We start from the raw sequence: 24,521 nt of genomic DNA, 5'->3' as shown, positions 1-24,521 counted from the left end.
TAGCTGGGACTACAGGTGTGCACCACCATGCCCAGCTAATTTTTGTATTTTTAACAGAGACGGGGCTTCACCCTGTTGGCCAGGCTGGTCTCGATCTATTGAACTAGTGATCCGCCTGCCTTGGTGTCCCCAAGTGCTAGGATTACAGGCATGAGCCACTGCACTCAGCCTAATTTTTCATTTTATGTGAAACCCACAGAGCCAGTAAGTTTGATCTTGGATGGGTTCCTCCTGTTGAGGGAGCAGCCATTTCATTTCTGTGTGAGTAAACAACATTTGGGAAGTCAACGCATCTGAGCTCCTCTTATTTAGCAGAGGTCTTGGTCATCAGTTGTCAGCAGTAAATATCAAAACAAGTGTGGTTCATTGCAAACCACACCTTGGTCCTTTGGCATTTTGTTTTTCCTTTCCTTGGCAGGCAAGGGAGGAAAACGTGTCCATCTGAATTAAGTACAGTGCTTATCATTGGGTGCTTTCCCAGGAGGCTGGGGTTCCTAAGGCAGCAGTTTTCAAGGGGGCTTTCAAGTGAGGAGAACTCTGGTCTTTGGGCAGAAGCAGGCTTGGGTTTTGTTAGCTTCCCTGTTGCCAGCATTTGGAACTCCCAGGAGGCACAAGTCATTGAGGAAAAACAAAACAAACAAACAAAAACACTTGAACTAGGACACCCACAAAAGAAGGCTGTTTTTGGTGGCAGCCTTGGTGGTGCAGTGAGGAGTCACCTTTTCCTTCAAGAAGCCCTATGTCTGCTAGAGGCAGTGTGGCCTGGTGGAAGCAGCACAGATGTTAGCACTCCACAGACTGGCCATTTTCCAGATACTTGATCTTGGAATACTATCACTCAGTCTTTTAAGTCTCAAAATAAAATAGGCCTAATTCTTACTTTCAAGGTTATTATAAAGGTCAAATCAAGTTTAAAAGACACAGATCACCAAAATGGACTCAAGAAGAAATAGAAAATCTGAACAGAGCTATAACAAGGAAAGATATTAAGTAATAATTAAAATTTTCCCACAAAGAAAAGCCTGGACCAGATAGCTTCACTAGTGAATTTCATTGGCATTTAAATAAATAATACAAACTCTTCTAGAAAACAGAGGAGTAGGGAAAACTTCACTATTCACTCTATGAGGCAAAAATTACCCTGATACCGAAGCCAGACAAAGACATGACAAGAAAACTAGAGGCCAATATCCCTCATGTATATAGACACAATTCTCAACAAAATATAAGCAGACAAAATCCAGCAACATATAAAAGGAATTATACATCATGATCAAGTAGGATTTATCCCAGAAACATAAGATTGGTTTATCCCTTTTAAAAGTTAATATAGTATTCTATATTAATAAAGGACAAAAACCCCATGATCATCTCAGCAGACACAGAAAAAGCATTTAACAAAATCTAATGGCCAATAATAAAAACTCTCAATAAACTAGGACTATATGAGAACTTCTGCAACTTGATAAAAAGCATCTACAAAAAACCTGTAGCTAACATCATAATTAATGATGAAAGACTAAAAGCTTTCTCTTAAGATCAAGAACAAGGCAAACATGTCTGCTCTCGCCACTTCTATTTAACATTGTACTGGAGTTTCTAGCTAGTGCAGTCAGGTAAGGAAAAGAAAGAAAATGTTCCCAGAATGGAAAGAAGAAGTAAAAAAGCTGTCTTTATGTAAAGACAACATGACCCTGTATGCAGAAAATTCCGAGGAGCGCGCACGCGCGCACACACACACACACCCCTACTAGAATAAATGAGCTCAGCTGGGTCACAGAATACAAAACTAGTATACAAAAATCTATTGTATTTCTATATACTAACCATGAACAATCCAATAATGAAATTAAGAAAACAATTCATTAGTAACAGCATCAAATCAAATAAAATATTTAGGAATAAATTTAACAGAAGAAGCATAATATTATACATTGGAAACTAAAACATTTCTAAGAGAAATTAAAGAAGAACTAAATAATGGAAAAAATCTGAAATTTCATGTTTACAAATTGGAAGACTCAATATTATTAAGATGGCAATGCCGCCCAAACTGAGATTCAGTATAGGTCATTTTGGAGAGGACTGCCGTCTTAATCTCCATAGAAATCTCAGCAGGCTTACTATTATTATTATTATTATTATTACTTTTTTTTTTACAAAAATTGACAAGCTGACAAGCTGATCAAACTACCCAAAATAGCCAAAATCATTTTGAAAGTTGGAGGACTTACACTTCCCAATATCAAAACTTCTGGCAAAGCTACAGTAAGTATGATTGTGTGGTACTGGCATAAGGAATAACATATAGGTCAATGTAAGAGAATTAAGAGTCCAGAAATAAACCCTTATGTTTATATCCAATTGATTTTTCAACAAAGGTGTCAAAACAATTTAAAGGGGAAAAAGAATATATTTTTTTTAAACGTATGGTGCTGGGACAATTAGATATCCACAGGTAAAAAGATGAATCTAGACCCTATCACCATACAAAAATGTTAACTCAAAATGGACTCTAGATCTAATGTAAAACTTAAAACTATAACAATTTTAGAAGAAAATATAAAGGATAACTTTGTGACTTGGATTGGGCAAATATTTCTTAGATATGATGCTAAAAGCATAATTCGTAAAATAAAAAAACTAATGAAGTGTACTTTATCAAAATTTAAAACTTATTTCCTTCAAAAGACACCATTAAGAAAATGACAAGTCACAGACTGGGAGAAAATATATGCAAATCTTATATCTGATAAAGGATTAATATCTAATATATAAAGAATTTTTATAACTCAACAAGAGAAATAACCTAATTATAAAATTGGCGAAAGATTTAAATAGACATTTCACTGAAGAATAGATGTGGATGGTCAGTAAGCACACATAATGATGCTCAACATCATTAGCCACTAGAGAAATGAAAATTAAAACCAGAATGAAATATTCTTTTATACACACTAAAAATTTCTTTTCAAAGTTAAACATAAATATACCATGTAACTCAGAAATTCTACTCCTAGGAAATGATTCAATAGATATGAAAACATATGTCCCCATGGAGACTTGTGTATTCATAACAGCTTTATTCATAATAACCCTAAACTGGAAGCAATTCAAATGTCCATCAACTGGTGAAATAGATAAATGAAACGTGGTTTATTCATACAACAGAATACTGCTAAGCAATAAAAAAAGAACAAGATACTGATATATGCTACAATACAAATCTTGAGAACATTATGCTAAGATTAAAAAAAACCCACATATGAATTCATTTATGTAAAATGTCCAGGTAAATCTGTAGAGACAGAAAGTAGTTTAGTAGCTGCCTGGGGTTGGGCATAGGAACAGGGAGTGACTAAAAACAGGCATTAGGGATCTTTTTGGAGTGAAGGTAATGTTCTAAAATTGGGTTGTGGCAATGGATACACAACTCTGTAAACTTAGTAAAAATCATTGAAATATACCTTTTAAATGGGTGAGTTTTATGGTGTGTAATTATTTTTAAGAAAACTGTTAATGATTGAGTTTAACTTATGTATGGTGGCTGTCACATGGTCCTCAAAAAATGATAGTATTGTTCCTTGAGGATGTGCTTTGTCTTCGGAGTTCAGACCTAATGCCTCAGAGGGCAAGGATGGCAAATGCCAACAGCTAGCATGTACTGAGTACTGACTGTGCCAAGCTCCATGCTAACCACATTATGTACATTACATCCTCTAATCCTCACAACAATCCTCCGAGGTAGGTAGTATTATTATGCCTGTTCTATAGATAAGGAAATGGAAGCTTTGTTAAGGTCACTGTGCCAAGGCATGGAGAACTTTGTCTCCAACAGGTCTAACTTGTCCTATTGTACAGAGCACCTTTAAGACCTAAACATTTCTAGTCCGGTCCTGGGGTCAGTGAGGTAGCTCTGAGGATCTCCTTAGTTCTATGCTTGGCCCTGCTGAAGGCTTCCCTGTTTGAAACCCTGCTTTTGGTGTGGAGGTTATAACCAGTATCCATGAAACAGTTTCTGCAGGAAAATGTATTCTATGCTAAGGTAATAATCAAGCAAATCTGCCTCTCCTTCAGGCCCCCTCCACAACATCTAGGGAAGCTGCTCCATGGCCATGCCTTTGGCCTATGGTGAGCAGAAGGGGAAGAGAGGGGAATAGAGATGGGGAGTAGAGAGGGCGGGTTGGCCTCACTACCTCCTTTCAATATTCAACAAGGACTACTTGCCTTTTATCTTGATTACAGTATATCGATGTTGGACTTCAGCATATGATTCCTTTTGAACACTGAATCCTGTTCTTAAGCAAAGCATATCGAAAACCACAATTTTAAGAAAGTTAGTATCAAGTGGAATGCTGAAATAGTAATTTAAAAGAAGTCTGTATATGGACTTAAGTATTAATAGACCATAGGGGCAAATTTACCGTTAGTTCTGGACATAGTCCAAACTCATGCTGTCTTGACTCTGCTAAGTTCTGAGACTATTGTAGCCTAGATCTTTATTTCAACAAACAATTTTCAATTGTATCTTTACCTTGAAGAGAATGAAATGTCATCCTGACTTAGGGGATTATCAAGATATGTATATTGAAACTTTTTCATTATTTGTATTAGGGATATTAAGGTTTTCAAATTTGTTTATGGAATGCCTTTTTCCTAAACATACTTCTTCCTATTTTCCAAAGATAACACTGAACAATATTTTCCTCATGTCTAGGCTAGCAATTACTAAATAATTTGAAGGTATCATAATTCTATTATTTTTCCACATGGAGATTTTGTGAGTACACTAATGGCTTTGGACCTTCTGATGTTTTGTCATCAAACCTGGCTTCTGTGGATGCAACTTTGTTCACCATCTGCTTGTTTACAAGAAGTGATACTGGGAAGTAAATAAGAGCTAGAGCCAGGAATCAGAAGACCAGGGGTTTCCTTTCTGATTCTCCCATTTACCATGATTCTGAGTAAGTTTCTTAACAGCTCTGATTCCCAGGGACAAGGATATCAGGCTTGGTGACCTCACAGGCTCATTTTGAGTTTAAATGAATAATCCTATGGGAAGGTGTTGTGGACAGAATGTGTGCGCCCACCCAAAATTTATAGAGTCATGCACTGCATAATAATATTTCAATGGACCTAATGTATGATGGTGTTCCCATATTATAATTCCATATTTTGCTCTACCTTTTCTATATTTAGATACACAAATACTTACCATTGTGTTAAAATTACCTACAGCATTCAGTACAGTAACACACCATACAAGTTTGTAGCCTAGGAGCAATAGGCTATGCCATATAGCCTAGGTGTGTAGTAGTTGTGCCATCTAGGTTTGTATAAGTCCACTCTATGATGTTTGCACAATGTAATTGCCTAACAAGACATTTCTCAGAATATATCCCTGTCATTAAGTGATACATGACTGTATTGAAATTTTAATCTTCATTGTGATGGTATTAGGAAATTGGGCCTTTAGGAGGTAATTACATCATGAGGGTAGACACCTTCATCAATGGGATTACAGCCTTATAAAGAAGAAACGAGAAGTTGCTTCCAAGATGGCCAAACAGTAACAGCTCCGGTCTGCAGCACCCAGCGAGATCGATGAAGACTGGTGATTTCTGCATTTACAACTGAGGTACCTGGTTCATCTCATTGAGACTGGTTGGACAGGAGGTGCAGCTCACGGAGGGCAAGCTGAAGCAGGGCGGGGTGTTGCCTCACCTGGGAAGCGCAAGGGGTCAGGGGATTTCCCTTTCCTAATCAAGGGAAGCTGTGAGGGACTGTACCTGGAAGAACAGTAAACTCCTGCCCAGTAAACTCCTGCCAAAATACTGCGCTTTCCCACAGTCTTCACAACCCGCAGACCAAGAAATTCCCTCCCCTGCCTGGCTTGGCAGCTCCCATGCCCACAGAGCATTGCTCACTGCTAGCGCAGCAGTCTGAGGTAGACCTGTGATGCTGCAGCTTGGTGGGGGGAGGGGCGTCCACCATTGATGAGGCTTGAGTAGGTGGTTTTATGCTCACAGTGTAAACAAAGAGGCTGGGAAGCTTGAACTGGGCGGAGCCCACCACAGCTCAGCAAGGCCTACTGCCTCTCTAGATTCCACATCTAGGGGCAGGACATATCAGAACAAAAGGCAGCTGACAGCCTCGGCTGACCTAAACGTCCCTGTCTGACAGCTCTGAAGAGAGCAGTGGTTCTCTCAGTATGGCGTTCGATCTCTGAAAACGGACAGACTGCCTTCTCAAGTGGGTCCCTGACCCCCGTGTAGCCTGACTGGGGGACACCTCCCAGTTGGGGCCGACAGACACCTCATACAGGCAGGTGCCCCTCTGGGATGAAGCTTCTAGGGGAAGGATCAGGCAGCAATATTTGCTGTTCTGCACCCTCCACTGGTGATACCCAGGCAAACAGGTCTGGAGTGGACCTCCAGCAAAATCCAACAGACCTGCAGCTGAGGGGCCCGACTGTTAGAAGGAAAACTAACAAACAGAAAGGAATAGCATCAACATCAACAAAAAGCACATCCACACCAAAACCCCATCTGTAGGTCACCAACATCAAGGACCAAAGGTAGATAAAACCACGAAGATGGGGAGAAATCAGAGCAGAAAAGCTGAAAATTCCAAAAACTGGAGCACCTCTTTTCCTCCAAAGGATTGCAGCTCCTCGCCAGCAAAGGAACAAAACTGGACGGAGAATGAGTTTAACAAGTTGACAGAAGTAGGCTTCAGAAGGTCAGTAATAACAAACTTCTCCAAGCTAAAGGAGCATGTTCTAACCCACTGCAAGGAAGTTAAAAACCTTGAAAAAAGGTTAGACAAATGGCTAACTGAATAAACAGTGTAGAGAAGAACTTAAATGACCTGATGGAGGTGAAAACCACAGCATGAGAACTTCGTGATGCATGCACAAGCTTTAACAGCCGACTCGATCAAGTGGAAGAAAAGATATCAGTGATCAAAGGTCAAATTAATGAAATAAAGTGAGAAGACAGGATTAGAGAAAAAAGAGTGAAAAGAAATGAACAAAGCCTCCAGGAAATATGGGACTATGTGAAAAGACCAAATCTACATTTGATTGGTGTTCCTGAAAGTAACAGGGAGAATGGATCCAAGTTAGAAAACATTCTTCAGGATATTATCCAGGAGAACTTCCCCAATCTAGCAAGGCAGGCCAACATTCAAATTCAGGAAATACAGAGAACACCACAAAGATGCTCCTCAAGAAGAGCAACCCCAGGACACATAATTGTCGGATTCACCAAGGCTGAAATGAAGGAAAAAATGCTAAGGGCAGCCAGAGAGAAAGGTTGGGTTACCCACAAAGGGAATCCCATAAGACTAACAGCGGATCTCTCAGCAGAAACCCTGCAAGCCAGAAGAAAGTGGGGGCCAATATTCAACATTCTTATAGAAAAGACTTTTCAACCCAAAATTTCATATCCAGCCAAACTAAGCTTCATAAGTGAAAGAGAAATAAAATCCTTTACAGACAAGCAAATGCTGAGAGATTTTGTCACCACCAGGCTTGCCTTACAAGAGCCCCTGAAGGAAGCGCTAAACATGGAAAAGAACAACAGGTACCAGCCACTGCAAAAACATGCCAAATTGTAAAAACCATTGACGCTATGAAGAAACTGCATCAATTAATGGGCAGAATAACCAGCAAACATCATAATGACAGGATCAGATTCACACATAACAATATTAATCTTAAATGTAAATGGGCTAAATGCCCCAATTAAAAGACACAGACGGGCAAATTGGATAAAGAGTCAAGACCCATTGGTGTGCAGTATTCAGGAGACCCATCTCAGATGCAAAGACACACATAGGCTCAAAATAAAAGGGTGGAGGAAGATCTACCAAGCAAATGGAAAGCAAAAAAAAAAAGCAGGGGTTGCAATCCCAGTCTCTGATAAAACATACTTTAAACCAACAAAGATCAAAAGAGACAAAGAAGACCATTACATATTGGTAAAGGGATCAATTCAACAGGAAGAACTAACCATCCTAAATATATATGCACCCAATACAGGAGCACCCAGATTCATAAAGCAAGTCCTTAGAGACCTACAAAGAGACTTAGACTCCCACACAATAATAATGGGAGATCTTAACACCCCATTGTCAATATTAGATCAATGAGACAGAAAATTAACAAGGATATCCAGGACTTGAACTCAGCTCTGGACCAAGTGGACCTAATACACATCTATGGAACTCTCCACCCCAAATCAACAGAATATACATTCTTCTCAGCACCACATCATACTTATTCTAAAATTGACCATATAATTGGAAGTAAAATATTCAACAAATGCAAAAGAGCAGATGTCACAACAAACTGTCTCTCAGACCACAGTGCAATCAAATTAGAACTCAGGATTAAGAAACTCACCCAAAACCGCACAACTACATGGAAACTGAACAACCTGCTCCTGAATGACTACTGGGTAGAAAACGAAATGAAGGCAGAAATAAAGATGTTCTTTGAAACCAATGAGAACAAAGACACAGTGTACCAGAATCTCTGGAACACATTTAAAGCATTGTGTAGAGGGAAATTTATAGCACTAAATGCCCGCAAGAGAAAGCAAGAGAGATCTAACATCGACACCCTAACATCACAATTAAAAGAACTACAGAAGCAAGAGCAAACACATTCAAAAGCTAGCCGAAGGCAAGAAATAACTAAGATCAGAGCAGAACTGAAGGAGATAGAGACACAAAAATCTCTTCAAAAAAATCAATGAATCCAGGGGCTGGTTTTTTGAAAAAATCAACAAAATAGAGCACTAGCAAAACTAATAAAGAAGAAAAGACAGAAGAATCAAATAGATGCAATAAAAAATGATAAAGGGGATATTACCACCGATCCCACAGAAATACAAACTACCATCAGAGAATACTATAAACACCTCTACGCAAATAAACTAGAAACTCTAGAAGAAATGGATAAATTCCTGGACACATACACCCTCCCAAGACTAAACCAGGAAGAAGCTGAATCTCTGAATAGACCAATAACAGGTTCTGAAATTGAGGAAATAATTAATAGCCTACCAACCAAAAAAAGTCCGGGACCAGACGGATTCACAGCTGAATTCTACCAGAGGTATAAAGAGGAGCTGGTACCATTCCTTCTGAAACTATTCCAATCAATAGAAAAAGAGGGAATCCTCCCTAACTCATTTTATGAGGCCAGCATTATCCTGATACCACAGCCTGGCAGAGACACACAAAAAAAGAAAATTTTAGGCCAATATCCCTGATGAACATCGATGTGAAAATCCTCAATAAAATACTGGCAAACCAAATCGAGCAGTACATCAAAAAGCTTATCCACCACAATCAAGGGATGCAAGGCTGGTTCAGCATATGCCAATCAATAAATGTAATCCATCACATAAACAGAACCAATGACAAAAACCATGTGATTATCTCAGTAGATGCAGAAAAGGTATTTGACAATATTCAACAGAGCTTCAATGCTAAGAACTCTCAATAAACTTGGTATTGATGGAACATATCTCAAAATAATAAGAGCTATTAATGACAAACCCACAGCCAATATCATACTGAATGGGCAAAAACTGGAAGCATTCCCTTTGAAACTGCCACAAGACAAGGATGCCCTCTCTCACCACTCCTATTCAACATAGTGTTGGAAGTTCTGGCCAGGGCAATCAGCCAAGAGAAAGAAATAAAGGGTATTCAATTAGGAAAAGAGGAAGTCAAATTGTCCCTGTTTGCAGATGACGTGATTTATATTTAGGAAACCCCATCGTCTCAGCCCAAAATCTCCTTAAGCTGATAAGCAACTTCAGCAAAGTCTCAGGATACAAAATCAATGTGCAAAAATCACAAGCATTCCTATACACCAGTAACAGACAAACAGAGAGCCAAATCATGAGTGAACTCCCATTCCCAATTACTACAAAGAGAATGAAATACCTAGGAATCCAACTTACAAGGGATGTGAAGGACCTCTTCAAGGAGAACTACAAACCACTGCTCAACGAAATAAGAGGACACAAACAAATGGAAGAACATTCCATGCTCATGGATAGGAAGAATCAATATTGTGAAAATGGCCATACTGCCCAAGGTAATTTATAGATTCAATGCCATCCCCATCAAGCTACCAATGACTTTCTTCCAGAATTGGAAAAAACTACTTTAAAGTTCAAATGGAACCAAAAAAGAGCCTGCATAGCCAAGATAATCCTAAGCAAAAAGAGCAAAGCTGGAGGCATCACGCTACCTGACTTCAAACTATACTACAAAGCTACAGTAACCAAAACAGCATGGTACTGGTAACAAAACAGATATACAGACCAATGGAACGGAAGAGAGGCCTCAGAAATAACACCACACTTCTACAACCATCTGATCTTTGACAAACCTGAGAAAAACAAGCAATGGGGAAAGGATTCCCTATTTAATAAATGGTGCTGGGAAAACTGGCTAGCCATATGTACAAAGCTGAAAGTAGATCCCTTCCTTACACCTTATATAAAAATTAACTCAAGGTGGATTAAAGACTTAAATGTTAGACCTAAAACCATAAAAACCCTAGAAGAAAACCTAAGCAATACCATTCAGGACATAGGCATGGGCAAAGACACCAAAAGCAATGGCAACAAAAGCCAAAATAGACAAATGGGATCTAATTAAACTAAAGAGCTTCTGCACAGCAAAAGAAACTGTCGTCAGAGTGAACAGGCAACCTACAGAATGGGAGAAAATTTTTGCAATGTACCCATCTGACAAAGGGCTAATATCCAGAATCTACAAAGAACTTAAACAAATTTACAAGAAAAGAACAAACAACCCCATCACAAAGTGGGCAAAGGATATGAAGAGACACTTCTCAAAAGAAGGTATTTATGCAGCCAACAGACATATGAAAAAATGCTCATCATCACTGGTCATCAGAGAAATGCAAATCAAAACCACAATGAGATACCATCTCAGGCCAGTTAAAATGGCAATCATTAAACAGTCAGGAAAAACAGATGCTGGAGAGGATATGGAGAAATAGGAATGCTTTTACATTGTTGGTGGGAGTGTAAATTAGTTCAACCATTGTGGATGACAGCGTGGCGATTCCTCAAGGATCTAGAACTAGAAATACCATTTGACCCAGCCATCCCATTACTGGGTGTATACCCAAAGGATTATAAATCATGCTACTATAAAGACACATGCACACGTATGTTTATTGCAGCACTATTCACAATAGCAAAGACTTGGGACCAACTGAAATGTTCATCAATGATAGACTGGATTAACAAAATGTGGCACATATACACCATGGAGTCTTAAAAAAGGATGAGTTCATGTCCTTTGCATGGACGTGGATGAAGCTGGAAACTATGATTCTCAGTAAACTATCACAAGGACAGAAAACCAAACACTGCATGTTCTCACTCATAAGTGGAAGTTGAAAAATGAGAACACATGGACACAGGGTGGGGAACATCAGATACCAGGGCCTGTCGAGGGATGGGGGGCGGGGGGAGGGATAACATTAGGAGAAATACCTAATGTAAATGACGAGTTGATGGGTGCAGCAAAACAACATGGCACATGTGTACCTATGTAACAAACCTGCACGTTGTGCACATGTACCCTAGAACTTAAAGTATAATAAAAAAGAAAAAAAAGAAACTGAGAGAGATACTTCCTCTCTGCCATGTGAAGATACATCAAGAAGGTGGCTGTCAACAAGCCTGGAAGTGGGCCCTCGCCAGACACCAGATTAGCTGGCACCTTGATCTTGGACTTCCCAGCCTTCTGAACTGTGAGAGATTAATGTTTGTTGTTTAGGTCACCCAGTCTATGGTATTTTTGTTATAGCGGGCTGAACTAAGACAAACCTCAAGAGCTATACAAATACATCTTTTCTTTTCTTCAAACGTCCAGAGCTATACAAATACATGTGGTCATGTCATCTGAAGTCTACAATGCTCTGCATTTTTCACATGAAAATGACACTTGGTATCTAATGGCATTTTGGTTTATCTTTCAGTATGATGAGATTGTTTCTTTAAAGAGAAATAGAAAACTGTAAAAGCTGTAGTAGGACTTACCTTCTTTCATAATCTCTCTTCATATATACATATATATATATATAGAGAGAGAGAGAGACATATATATACACACACACACATATGTGAAACTCTTAAAGTATATTGTATTATTGCTGTGTATTTGTAACTTCTGTTTTATTGTTCACAGCCATGCTATTACTGTTCTATACAGATTTAGCATTTATGCTTCAAGTCCATTGAATTTTACATTCCTTTATTGTATTAAAAACAGAAGTGATTACAAAGGAAAATGTAGCAACAGTAATGCTTTATATTTCCTTTATCTTGTTCGTGTCCATGAAGTCATTAGTACTAACAAAAAAGCGTTAATTTTTGGCACATATATTTTAGGTTTGTAAATTGCACATTCCATATATCTTCATTGTGTTGAAACAGACAGACATTATAAAGGTGAATGTAAAAACAATAAAGCTATAGCTTTTTTTCCCCAAAAAATTATAGAATTTTAGAGTGTTTACATAACTGGAAATACTTAAATATTTTTATTTATAAAATCCTTGAGTTTTCAAAACCAGTACAACTGAGCTGCCTTTGAGTCATTTGTATCTGGAATATAGCACTTCCCTTTCTCTTATTTTGTGTAGTTGCCGAGGAAATGGGTTTTCAGTATACATGATTCAAGTGGGGAAAAAAAACTGCATATTTGATTCCAAAATATTCCTTAGACTGGAAAAAAATCTCTTTTGGAATAGTCATGTTTATTTTATAGTAACTCTACAGCAGGACAATTTAGCATGTTAATGCAGAAATGCAAACAGCTTTATAGAACAAAATACTTACTATTTTCTAGCTGCCTTACGGAAATTATTTACTCAAGGAAACAGAACAGAATATCTTGGTTTCATTAATCAGCTTTGTAAATATTTTGCCAGAGCTTTTTTTCTTGGCGGGGGCGGGGGGGAAGCAAATAAAAAAGTTTAAAAGCTCATATGTGTCTATTTTGTTTTAGCTTGGAGTATTTATTAAGAGTAAATTCTGTGTGTCTTTGCAGTTCATCAATATGTGTATTTAGAAGTTTTTCAAGTTCTTTTGCTCGTTTCTCTTCTTCCAGAAGGAAATGCTGTGCAGCCAAAGATGCTGGGAAGGACATATCTGGGGGAGACTAAAGAGAGAAAGAACGAAAAGTGAGTGAGGAATACAGAGCTTTAAAAAATCTTCCCATTTCCAGGCATGCTTCATCCCTGACATACGTCAAACACCGCAGCTCTTAATGAAAGAATACATCCTGGGCTGAATTCCCACTACTAGTGTAATTCAGTTACCACTAATGAAATCCTCAAGGAACTAAGTAAGACATCACAGCACCATTACATTAAAAAGCTCTACAAATGAGTGTTATATTGTCCAACTGCAAATGCAGGGACAATGCACTCACCATGGAATCTGCCTAAAACATACTGCAATCATTTGCAAAGCCAATGATTTTCATTTGAAAATAGGCAACTCCAAAAAGCTAAAGTAAAGATTATAGTGGAATTGCACTAGACAGTTTATATAGAAGAAAATAAGGATTGGCTTTGACAGGGAGAATCAATGCTTGGAGTTAGCCAGGTGAGAGGGCTGGCTGCATGATGTGTCTTGGGGTGGAGGTGGCTCCCTAGTAGGGAAGGCTTGATGCTGGCATGTATCTTGTTTGTCTTATCACAGAGAAGAAAGTATCAGGGACGAGTGCCCCAATTCCACCCTTCTTGGTGACATGAAAATGCTATTTAACTGTTTGTGACCTGTTTAGTGCTTACTTAAAAAAAAAAAAATAAAAATCTGTGGCTAAAGAATAAAGGACAACATCAGATAATTTTACAATTCTTCGTTTTGAAAAGCCACATACAAAAATTAAGTAATTTTTTTTTGTTGGGGAAATCTGTACTTTAATTTTCCAGTTCTGTGGTTACTATATTCTTCTTTGATTTTCATTTTGGTAGGAAGAATGGGACTTTATGTAGTGTTTGGGGAGTCAACAATCTGTATACATGTGAACCTTGTTAGGTGGATTTTGTTCACCAGTCTGGCCCCTGCCAAAACTAGGGATCATGCAAATGATGGAGTACTGCACACTTTTCCAACCAGTAGGCCCAACTGTAGCTGCTGTGTCAGGGATAGTATCTCTACTAGAGAAGACTGTCACAGCCTGGGGTAGATGGTATGCTACTATTGATCTGGCAAATGCATTATTTTTAATATTGGCAAATGCATTCTTTTTAATATCTAATAAAAAGGAGGATAGGAAGCAGTTAGCATTCACATGGGGTGGCCAACAATATATATCCATGGTTTTGCCCCAGTGTTATGTTAATGAAGCTGTCACAATAAATTCTGAAGGGGCCTAGCCCATCTGGACATTCCAAAGACTATCACATGGAATATCATATATTAACACTAACATCATGTTAATGAGACTTGGTGAGCAAGAAGTGGCAAGTATGTTAAAGGGATGGAAAGATGTATGTACTCCAGAGGGTGAAAGATAAACCCCATAAAAGATTGGGGCTTGACACCTTGTTTTTAGGTGTCTACTGCTATGTGGCATGTCAGAACATCCTAGGTAAAGCAAAAATTAATGCACCTTGAAAATGTTCCACCCTTGGATCAAATAATTGAATAATCTGATTCATTTATTGGGTGACACAGAAAATTTTTTTTTTTTTTTTTTGAGACGGAGTCTCACTCTGTCGCCCACACTGGAGTGCAGTGGCATGATCTCGGCTCACTGCAAGCTCCGCCTCCTGGGTTCACGCCATTCTCCTGCCTCACCCTCCCAAGTAGCTGGGACTACAGGCGCCCGCCACCACTCCCGGCTAATTTTTTGTATTTTTAGTAGAGACAGGGTTTCACCATGTTAGCCAGGATGGTCTCGATCTCCTGACCTCGTGATCTGCCCGCCTCGGCCTCCCAAAGTGCTGGGATTACAGGCGTGAGCCACCATGCCCGGTGAAAAAATTATTTTGTGAGAAAGCCCAGAACTCTGGAAAGAAAGAGCTGTGTAGGAGGTTCAGGATAGGGTACAAGTAGTCCTGCTACTTTGGTCAAATAACTTGGTAGATCCCATACTAGAAGAATCTCTGGTAGAGAAAAATGCCTTGTGGAGCCTCTGGCAAGTTTCATCGGGAAAGCTGTGTTGCAGACCCTTAAGATACTGGAACAAGGCTATGCTATCTGTAGCAGAAACCTATATACTATTTGCAAGACAATTCTTGTCATGCTGTTGAGTCCTGGTTGAGACTCCAGCAAGTGGACAGGATGATTTGATCCAGCCTCTGTCTTTGGCTACCTCAGTGGGAATTATGCATCTTCCCAATACCATGATTTCCCCTTTCACCAAGGGTAATCCAGCTGCTATTGCTGTTGAATGTCTGACCTGCTTGCAACAGAAACCAAAGCTGAGCTCTTGATATGGCATCATCCCTCAAGGAGACCAACCAGCCTCTTGGTGGCAACTTGACTGCATTAGGTCCCTAGCACCTTGGAAAGGGCAATGCTGTATGCTTATCAGAATGGATATGAATTCTGCGTGTTTGCCTTTCCTGGCTGCACCACTATCTTAGGGCTCATAGAATCACTTATCTGCAGACATGAGAGAGACCCTGCTTAATAGTAAAGGTACCTACTTTATAGCAAAAGAGTATGGCAGTGGGGGCAGGACCATGGTATCCACTGGTCCTAACCACACACAGCACTATCCAGAGGACGCTAACATGATAGAGCTTTGAGACGGCCTCTTGAGGGCAAAGCTGAGGCACCAGCTTGGAGATTATATCCTGTGAGGTTGGGGTGCCATTCTTCAGGATGTGGTATAGACTTTAAACCGATGGCTGTTTTATGGTTCTGTGTTTCCAATGGGTAGAATACATGGATCTGGGAACAAAAGGGAGGAAGTAGGAATGGCTTCACTCTCTATCACTTCTGTTAACCCACTTGGAGAATCTGTGCTTTCTGTCTATGTATCTTTAGGCTCTGTTGTTCTACAGATCCTGGCTCTTAGAGGCGGAATGCTTCTACCAAGAGACCTGTAAGAGTCCCACCAAACTTAGAGCTTTGGCTCCCACGTGGTCACTTTGGGCTCCTCATGCCAACAGATCAGACACACAGAGTGGAGTTCCTATATTGGCAGAGGTAGCTGACCCTAAGTCATCCTGAAGAGGTAAGATTGCTACTGCATAACAGAGGCAGTGAGGAATGTGTTTGGTACTCTGATGATCCTCTGAGGCATCTTTTGGTACTCTCATGCCCAATTTTAATTTTAATTGGCAAATACAGAAACCATATCCTAATAAGGGCATGGACATTAGGGGCTCACCCCAAAAGAAAAGCCACCTGGATCAACAGAAGAGTTGGCTGACGGGGAGAGGAATCTAGAATGGGTGAGGCAGTGATAGGTGTCAGCGACCAATTGCAGCATGAGGGGCTGTGGCTTATCTCACTAACTTTCCTCTCAACAGTTTTTCCAGAAATTATGACCAGCAAGAATCGTGAAGAAGCTATGCCTGAATGGAAGCTATGGAAGAAGGTGGTTCTGAGTGGTGCAAGAGGTGGACCATGGTGGTTGGTCCCCTACCCGGATCCCCTTCCCCAGGCTGATGCATCTCTCCTCTAGCTGGGTGGGTGTTGGCTACTAACAGCTCACAGCTGGCTCCTTTGGGGAACTGCCCTCCACCGAACTGGAGACTCCTGCCTCACCTGGGAGGCTGCAGTCCCTCCTCTGCCCATTTGCTATCCTCTCTGACGCAATGACTGATTGATGGACACAGGGGCATAAAATACCAAACTTTTTGTTGGGTGAGAACAAATGCTGTGGTGCAATTCATGTGCCAAGCTTCCTGGGACACCAGGCTATACTAGTTTGTAGCTGAGACCACATCTTTGCTTAATTTTCCTCCCCTTCCCTAGCCTGTCTCCTTCACTCTCCTCCTGAAAATACTAAAATACTCCCTCGGTAAATCGCTTTCACAAGAATCTCATCTCAGATTCTAGGAAACCTGATTTCAGAGAGATGACTTCCTAGATTCTGGCCTGAGTGATTAGTGACACTCATGCCATTTACTGAGAAAGAGAAAAAGGTAAAGGAAGCCATTAAGAGTAAGATCTTCTTTCTTTCTTTTTATGGATTGATTGATTGATTGATTGATTGATTTAGAGACAGTGTCTTGCTCTATTGCCCAGGCTGGAGCACAGTGGTGCAACCACAGCTAACTCTAACTTCCAGCTCCTGGGCTCAAGTGATCCTCCCACTTCAGCCTCCTGAGTAGGTGGGACTATAGGCACACACCACCACACCCAGCTCTTTTTTAAAAAAGTTTTTATAGAAACGGAGCCTCATTATGTTGCCCAGACTGGTCTTGAACTCTTGGGCTCAAGCAATCCCTCTTGCCTTGGCCTGAGATTGTAGGTGTGAGCCACAGCTCCTGGCCTCTTACTTATTTCTGATTCATCAGGTTCTAGCACAGATTCTGGGCCAGTGTGTTTTCAATAAAATTTTTTAGTTAGTTTATGAATAAAGAAAATGGATTCAATTTTGAATAATAATGAGTTTGAGGCGACTTGAGACTTAAACAGACTCAAGTAAACAGTGAGATATGTCAATCTAGGACTCAGAATATAGGTCTGAATCAGAGAGACAGACTTGGAAGTTACAGATGACAAGGCCATGAGATTGACTGAAATTATCCAAGATAGGCAAGTAAAAGGAAAAAAAGAAGTTAAAAGATGGAGCCCTGAAGAATCCTTCATGTCAGGCATCCACCCACATAGCATGTCCTTGACACTATCGTCAATGAGAACTGCATTATTTACTAATTGAGATTTAAAGCAACCTATCCATCATCCTTCCAGCATGCTTAATCTAGTACTCCCACGCCAGCATTTCTCTGACCTCATTTAGACTCTTTACTTTTCACTATCCATCATCTTCCTCATACTCTCTCTTCCTAACTCTGCTTATTCCCGTCCATCTCATAACCATTCAGCAACTTGTCCCTCCCTGTATCTTGTCTCTATCCTCATTACCTGGTAAACCCCTGTATCTTGTCTCTATCCTAATAACCTGGTAAAACCCACCCCTAATTAAGCTGACCCATCTGCCCGGGTCTTGCCTACACCTGAGCAGCTGAATGCCGGAGCCAACAGGTTGGGGGTAAATTACTGCATGGACTAGTTTCACTTTAAATTCATGACCATAAATATCATGTGGTCAGTGAACACTGCAAGGCGATTCTATTGCACTTCCCTAGTATGTTCACTTTCTTACTCATTACGTTGTGGCCTGGCTTCCTCCTAGGAGTCAGAGGGGAGCTCCCTCATTATTCCACATCCATTTGTATCTGTAGCTGAATTTTAGGCCATCCTCCTGTTTCAGAAACTCATCCTTCCTCCTATACTGCAGATCCTATTTCTTCTTACCTCTCAGTGACTTTGTTTCTGCAAATGAAAGAGGACCCTCCTTGAGCCCCATCCTCTTCATTATCAAACTTTCCTCCTGTCCTTCAGGATTCCCATTAGGTCACTCAATATTATGACCCAAGGCTTTGTATTGGGATGATTTCTTTTTTATACTTAAGTATTTTCATCCAGTTCTATAGACTTAAATACCAACCATATGCCGATTATTCCCACATTTGTATTTCCAGCTTTGATCTCTCCCTCGAATATCAGATTCACATATCCTATTGACTATTTAATGTCTACGTTTGGGTGTCTAGTAAACATTTTAAACTTATATGCCCAACCTAGAAATCATGATTTCTCCTCTAACCCTATTTCTTCCCTAGTCTTCCCATGTCGGAAAGTGGTATTAGCATCTACTCAATGCTCAGGTTGAAATCCTAGGAGTCATCTTTAATCACTCTTTTCTCCCACTTCCCATATACAATTCATTGTCAAGTCTGGTCTATGCACCAGAATATTTCCTGGATCTAATATGTTGCTCTATCTCCACTGCTACCAAGCCAGCATCATCTCTTGCCTAGGCTACTGAAATAGCCTTACAACAGTTGTCTCCTCTTCTACCCTTGCCCCTCTATAATTTATTCTTTATTTAGCAGTATAAAGGATCTTTTAAAAATTTTAAACATATCTGTTTATTATTAAACAGAGTAAAATAATTTGAAATGGAGTAAACAGACCAGTATTTTCCTAACTGAAACTTTACAATGGCTTCCCATTGTTTTAAAATAAAATCCAAACTCCTTCCCATGACCTACTGTCCTCATATACTGGACTTCCCCTGACAACTTATCTGTTCCCTTTTGTTCCAGTCTCCCTCTTCCCTTCTAAGCTCCAGAAGGTCCCCCAACCTTTCTGGTTCTCATGCCTGCCAAACTCGTTCCTGCCTTATAGTTCCCTTACTTAAAACTCTCTTCTACCAGATCTTTGCAAGGCTGGATTTGCTGTTGTTTGGGTTTCACCTTAAATTTCCCTTTCTCAATGATAATTTTCCTGGCTACTCAACCTAAAGTAATCCCCCATACTTTCATCACTCCCTATCACATTACCTGCTTTTCTTTTCATCACAGCATTTATCACTACTTGATATTTTCTTTCTTTTTTTTTTTTTTTTTTTTTTGAGACAGTGTTTCGCTCTGTTGCCCAGGCTGGAGTGCAGTGATCCTATCTCGGCTCACTGCAACCTCTGCTTCCCGGGTTCAAGCGATTCTCTTGCCTCAGCTTCTGGAGTAGCTGGGACTACAGGCATGTGCCACCACGCCCAGCCAATTTTTGTATTTTTAGTAGAGACGGGGCTTCACCATGTTGGCCAGCCTGGTCTTGAACTCCTGACCTCAGGTGATCTGACCACCTCGGCTTCCCAAAGTGCTGGGATTATAGGCATGAGCCACAGCGCCTGGCCTTGATATTTTCTTATTTGTTCATTTATTTCCAATCATTAATTTTTCTCCTCTTGTTTGTTTTTGAGATAAAATTCACATACAATTAACCATTTCAAAATGAGTGGTTCAGTGGCATTTAGTACATTCACAATGTTGTGCAACCACCATCTCTATCTAGTTCCAAAATAGTTTCATTATCCATAATGAAAACTCTGTACTCCTTAAGCCACTGCTCCTTGTTTCTCCCTCCCCACTGCCCCTGGTAACCACCAATCTACATTGTTTCAATGGATTTCATTTACCTATTTTGGCTATTTCATATACATGGAATTATACAATATAGCCTTTTGTGTTTGGCTTCTTTCACTTAACATGTTTTTGAGGCTCATCCACATTGTAGTAATTTTTGGCCTTTTTTGGCATAGCTGCTTTTAATGGCTGAATAATATTCTATTGTATGTATATATCACAATCTGATTATCCATTCCTCCATTGATGAAGTTTCCTCTTTTTTTTCACCATACTACTTATGTTTCTATCTTATTCAAAGACATGTTTAGAACAGGAACTGCCATATAGTTGGTGCTCAATACATGTTTATTTTATTTTATGAATAAATAACACTAATATTTAAGGGACAGAAATAGGAGGGAGAACCCTAGAAACAGGCTGGGAAACAGTAGCCAGAGGGTGGCAGGAGAATCAGCGGAGTATAGTGTCATAGAAGCCAGAGAACATAAGAGTATCAAGACAACAAGATTAAGAAAGAAAGACGAATACTTCAGAATGTGCATTTAATTAGCAACTAGAAGATCGGCAGTAGTCTTGATAGGAATGGTACTGATGTGGATGTCAAAATGCAGTAGAAGATGGAAACCACTAGACCTAGAACAGTGGCTTCCCGTAGGATTTTTAAGGCCTCCATCACAGATTAGGTTCCCCATGCCCAGTTCCTAGAAGAGTTGAGAATTTTCTCTCCTGGTTACTCTGGAGGTTAGGAATTCCTCAAAAGAGTAATGTAGAATTTTAGAGATAGAAGGAAGCCCCATGTTATTAAATCAAATCAGCAGATACTTCTGCATGTCTTTTATGTGCCTACTAGTGCTGACCCTATTTTAGGTGTTGGGTTACCACAAAAACAAAAATAGAAAACACCCCCTGCTTTCATGGAGCATACATTCTAAAGGAGGCAGGCCAAGCAACAAAATGTCTCATAGTGAAGTGCTATGAAAAAAGGCAAGATGAGGGGCAGGGAGTGAAGAGGAAGGTGCTATTGTGGACTGGTTGCTTAGGCATCTCTGATAAGGTGATATTTGAGCGGACACTAATTGTGATCCTAAAAATCCTAAAATCATCTGACACTAGCACAGTGGAGTATTTAGCAACTTTTTCCATTGCTTGACTGAAATATGTGCTTACTTTAAGTCCTTAGTGATCAAAGTTTTATTGACGCAGAATTTGCAAAGTCCCCTTAGAATTTCTCATAACTTAAATGAGGAATTTTATTTAGTTTACATTATTGGTATGTATTTTAGTCTGTTCAAATAATGTTGGCATTTTATGTTGAGATGAACACAAAAGAGCATTTCAGGGCTTTAGACATCTCTAATACTTCAAAAGCTAATGGTTTTAAGCATTCTTCTACCAAAATAGCTTAACTTTACTTCTAGTCTCTACTATTACAAGGCAAAACCAACATATAAGCAACAAAGGGCTTATATCAAGAATAGAAAGGATACCCATAAATCAATAAAAATAAAGACAATCCAACAGAAAATTAAGTGAGGAAATTGAACAGATATTTTATAATGGATATCAAAATGGCCAAAAAACATATGAATGGTGCTCAGTCTCATTATTCACCAGAGAAACATGAATTAAAACCACACAATAGGATCTTACTACACACTGACCATAATAGCTAAATTTAAAAAGGCCTGTATTACCGTGTGTTAGACAGTAGAGCAAGGACAACTCTTTTTCTTTTTAATTTATGATTTCACTTAAAATAACTTTTAATAAAAGGCTTATATATAAAAACAGGTTAATGATTGCCTATGACCAGGGTAATGAAATCAGTAAATACAAAAGAGATGAATTTCTTTTTCCACAGTGGTAAGGTTATTTCAAAATTAGATTGTGATTATGGCTGTCTGTAAGTATACTTTAAAAACTTGGAATTGTACACTTAAAACATGTGATGGTTTTGTTATAAAACTTTTTTAAAATTTTATTATTATTATACTTAAAGTTTTAGGGTACATGTGTACAACGTGCAGGTAAGTTACATATGTATACATGTGCCATGTTGGTGTGCTGCACCCATTAACTTGTCATTTAGCATTAGGTATATCTCCTAATGCTATGCCTCCCACCTCCCCCCACCCCACAACAGTCTCCAGAGTGTGATGTTCCCCTTCCTGTGTCCATGTATTCTCATTGTTCAATGCCCATCAATGAGTGAGAACATGCGGTGTTTGGTTTTTTATTCTTGGGATAGTTTGCTGAGAATGATGGTTTCCAGTTTCATCCATGTCCCTACAGAGGACATGAACTCATCATTTTTTATGGCTGCATAGTATTCCATGGTGTACATGTGCCACATTTTCTTAATCCAGTCTATCATTGTTGGACATTTGGGTTGGTTCCAAGTCTTTGCTATTGTGAATAGTGCCGCAATAAACATACATGTGCATGTGTCTTTATAGCAGCATGATTTATAATCCTTTGGGTATATACCCAGGAATGGGATGGCTGGGTCAAATGGTATTTCTAGTTCTAGATCCCTGAGGAATCACCACACTGACTTCCACAATGGTTGAACTAGTTTGCAGTCCCACCAACAGTGTAAAAGTGTTCCTATTTCTCCACATCCTCTCCAGCACCTGTTGTTTCCTGACTTTTTAATGATTGCCATTCTAACTGGTGTGAGATGGTATCTCATTGTGGTTTTGATTTGCATTTCTCTGATGGCCAGTGATGATGAGCATTTTTTCATGTGTTTTTTGGCTGCATAAATGTCTTCTTTTGAGAAGTGTCTGTTCATGTCCTTCGCCCACTTTTTGATGGGGTTGTTTGTTTTTTTCTTGTAAATTTGTTTGAGTTCTTTGTAGATTCTGGATATTAGCCCTTTGTCAGATGAGTAGGTTGTGAAAAGTTTCTCCCATTTTGTAGGTTGCCTATTCACTCTGATGGTAGTTTCTTTTGCTGTGCAGAAGCTCTTTAGTTTAATTAGATCCCATTTGTCAATTTTGGCTTTTGTTGCCATTGCTTTTGGTGTTTTAGACATGAAGTCCTTGCCCATGCCTGTGTCCTGAATGGTATTGCCTAGGTTTTCTTCTAGGCTTTTTATGGTTTTAGGTCTAACATTTAAGTCTTTAATCAAGCTTGAATTAATTTTTGTATAAGGTGTAAGGAAGGGATGCAGTTTCAGCTTTCTACATATGGCTAGCCAGTTTTCCCAGCACCATTTATTAAATAGGGAATCCTTTCCCCATTGCTTATTTTTGTCAGGTTTGTCAAAGATCAGATGGTTGTAGATATGCGGCATTATTTCTGAGGGCTCTGTTCTGTTCCATTGATTTATATTTCTGTTTTGGTACCAGTACCATGCTGTTTTGGTTACTGTAGCCTTGTAGTATAGTTTGAAGTCAGGTAGCGTGATGCCTCCAGCTTTGTTCTTTTGGCTTAGGATTGACTTGGCGATGTGGGCTCTTTTTGGGTTCCATATGAACTTTAAAGTAGTTTCTTCCAATTTTTTGAAGAAAGTCATTGGTAGCTTGATGGGGATGGCACTGAATCTATAAATTACCTTGGGCAGTATGGCCATTTTCATGATATTGATTCTTCCTACCCATGAGCATGGAATGTTCTTCCATTTGTTTGTATCCTCTTTTATTTCATTGAGCAGTGGTTTGTAGTTCTCCTTGAAGAGGTCCTTCACATCCCTTGTAAGTTGGATTCCTAGGTATTTTATTCTCTTTGAAGCAATTGTGAATGGGAGTTCACTCATGATTTGGCTCTCTGTTTGTCTGTTATTGGTGTATAAGAATGCTTGTGATTTTTGCACATTGATTTTGTATCCTGAGACTTTGCTGAAGTTGCTTATCAACTTAAGGAGATTTTGGGCTGAGACAATGGGGTTTTCTTGATATACAATCATGTCATCTGCAAACAGGGACAATTTGACTTCTTCTTTTCCTAATTGAATACCCTTTATTTCCTTCTCCTACCTAATTGCCCTGGCCAGAACTTCCAACACTATGTTGAATAGGAGTGGTGAGAGAGGGCATCCCTGTCTTGTGGCAGTTTTCAAAGGGAATGCTTCCAGTTTTTGCCCATTCAGTATGATATTGGCTATGGGTTTGTCATAGACAGCTTTTATTATTTTGAGATACGTCCCATGAATACCTAATTTATTGAGAGTTTTTAGCATGAAGCGTTGTTGAATTTTGTCAAAGGCCTTTTCTGCGTCTATTGAGATAATCATGTGGTTTTTGTCTTTGGTTCCGTTTATATGCTGGATTACATTTATTGATTTGCATATGTTGAACCAGCCTTGCATCCCAGGGATGAAGCC

At 39.4% G+C, this 24,521-nt stretch overlaps 2 protein-coding genes across 5 annotated transcripts in view; one reads left to right on the top strand and one right to left on the bottom strand.

Moving 5' to 3' along the window:
- Positions 1–24,521, top strand: part of SMCO4 (single-pass membrane protein with coiled-coil domains 4) — a 300,612-nt gene that overhangs the window by 92,935 nt on the left and 183,156 nt on the right. The window lies entirely within an intron of this gene.
- DEUP1 (deuterosome assembly protein 1) overlaps positions 12,264–24,521 on the bottom strand; it is a 102,349-nt gene continuing 90,091 nt past the window's right edge. For 2 of the 3 annotated variants that reach the window (XM_055094759.2, XM_003813780.5), the window contains exon 14: positions 12,296–13,227. In XM_055094759.2, the coding sequence (XP_054950734.1) occupies positions 13,051–13,227 (177 nt within the window). In that variant the 3' untranslated portion in view covers positions 12,296–13,050. Of the gene's footprint in view, positions 13,228–24,521 lie in introns of all 3 variants that reach the window. The other variant, XM_034933541.3, reaches the window with a different exon arrangement.

This window comes from Pan paniscus, chromosome 9 (genome assembly GCF_029289425.2).
Source record: "Pan paniscus chromosome 9, NHGRI_mPanPan1-v2.0_pri, whole genome shotgun sequence".
NCBI lineage: Eukaryota > Metazoa > Chordata > Mammalia > Primates > Hominidae > Pan > Pan paniscus.
This window is presented reverse-complemented; position numbering and strand designations above follow the sequence as displayed.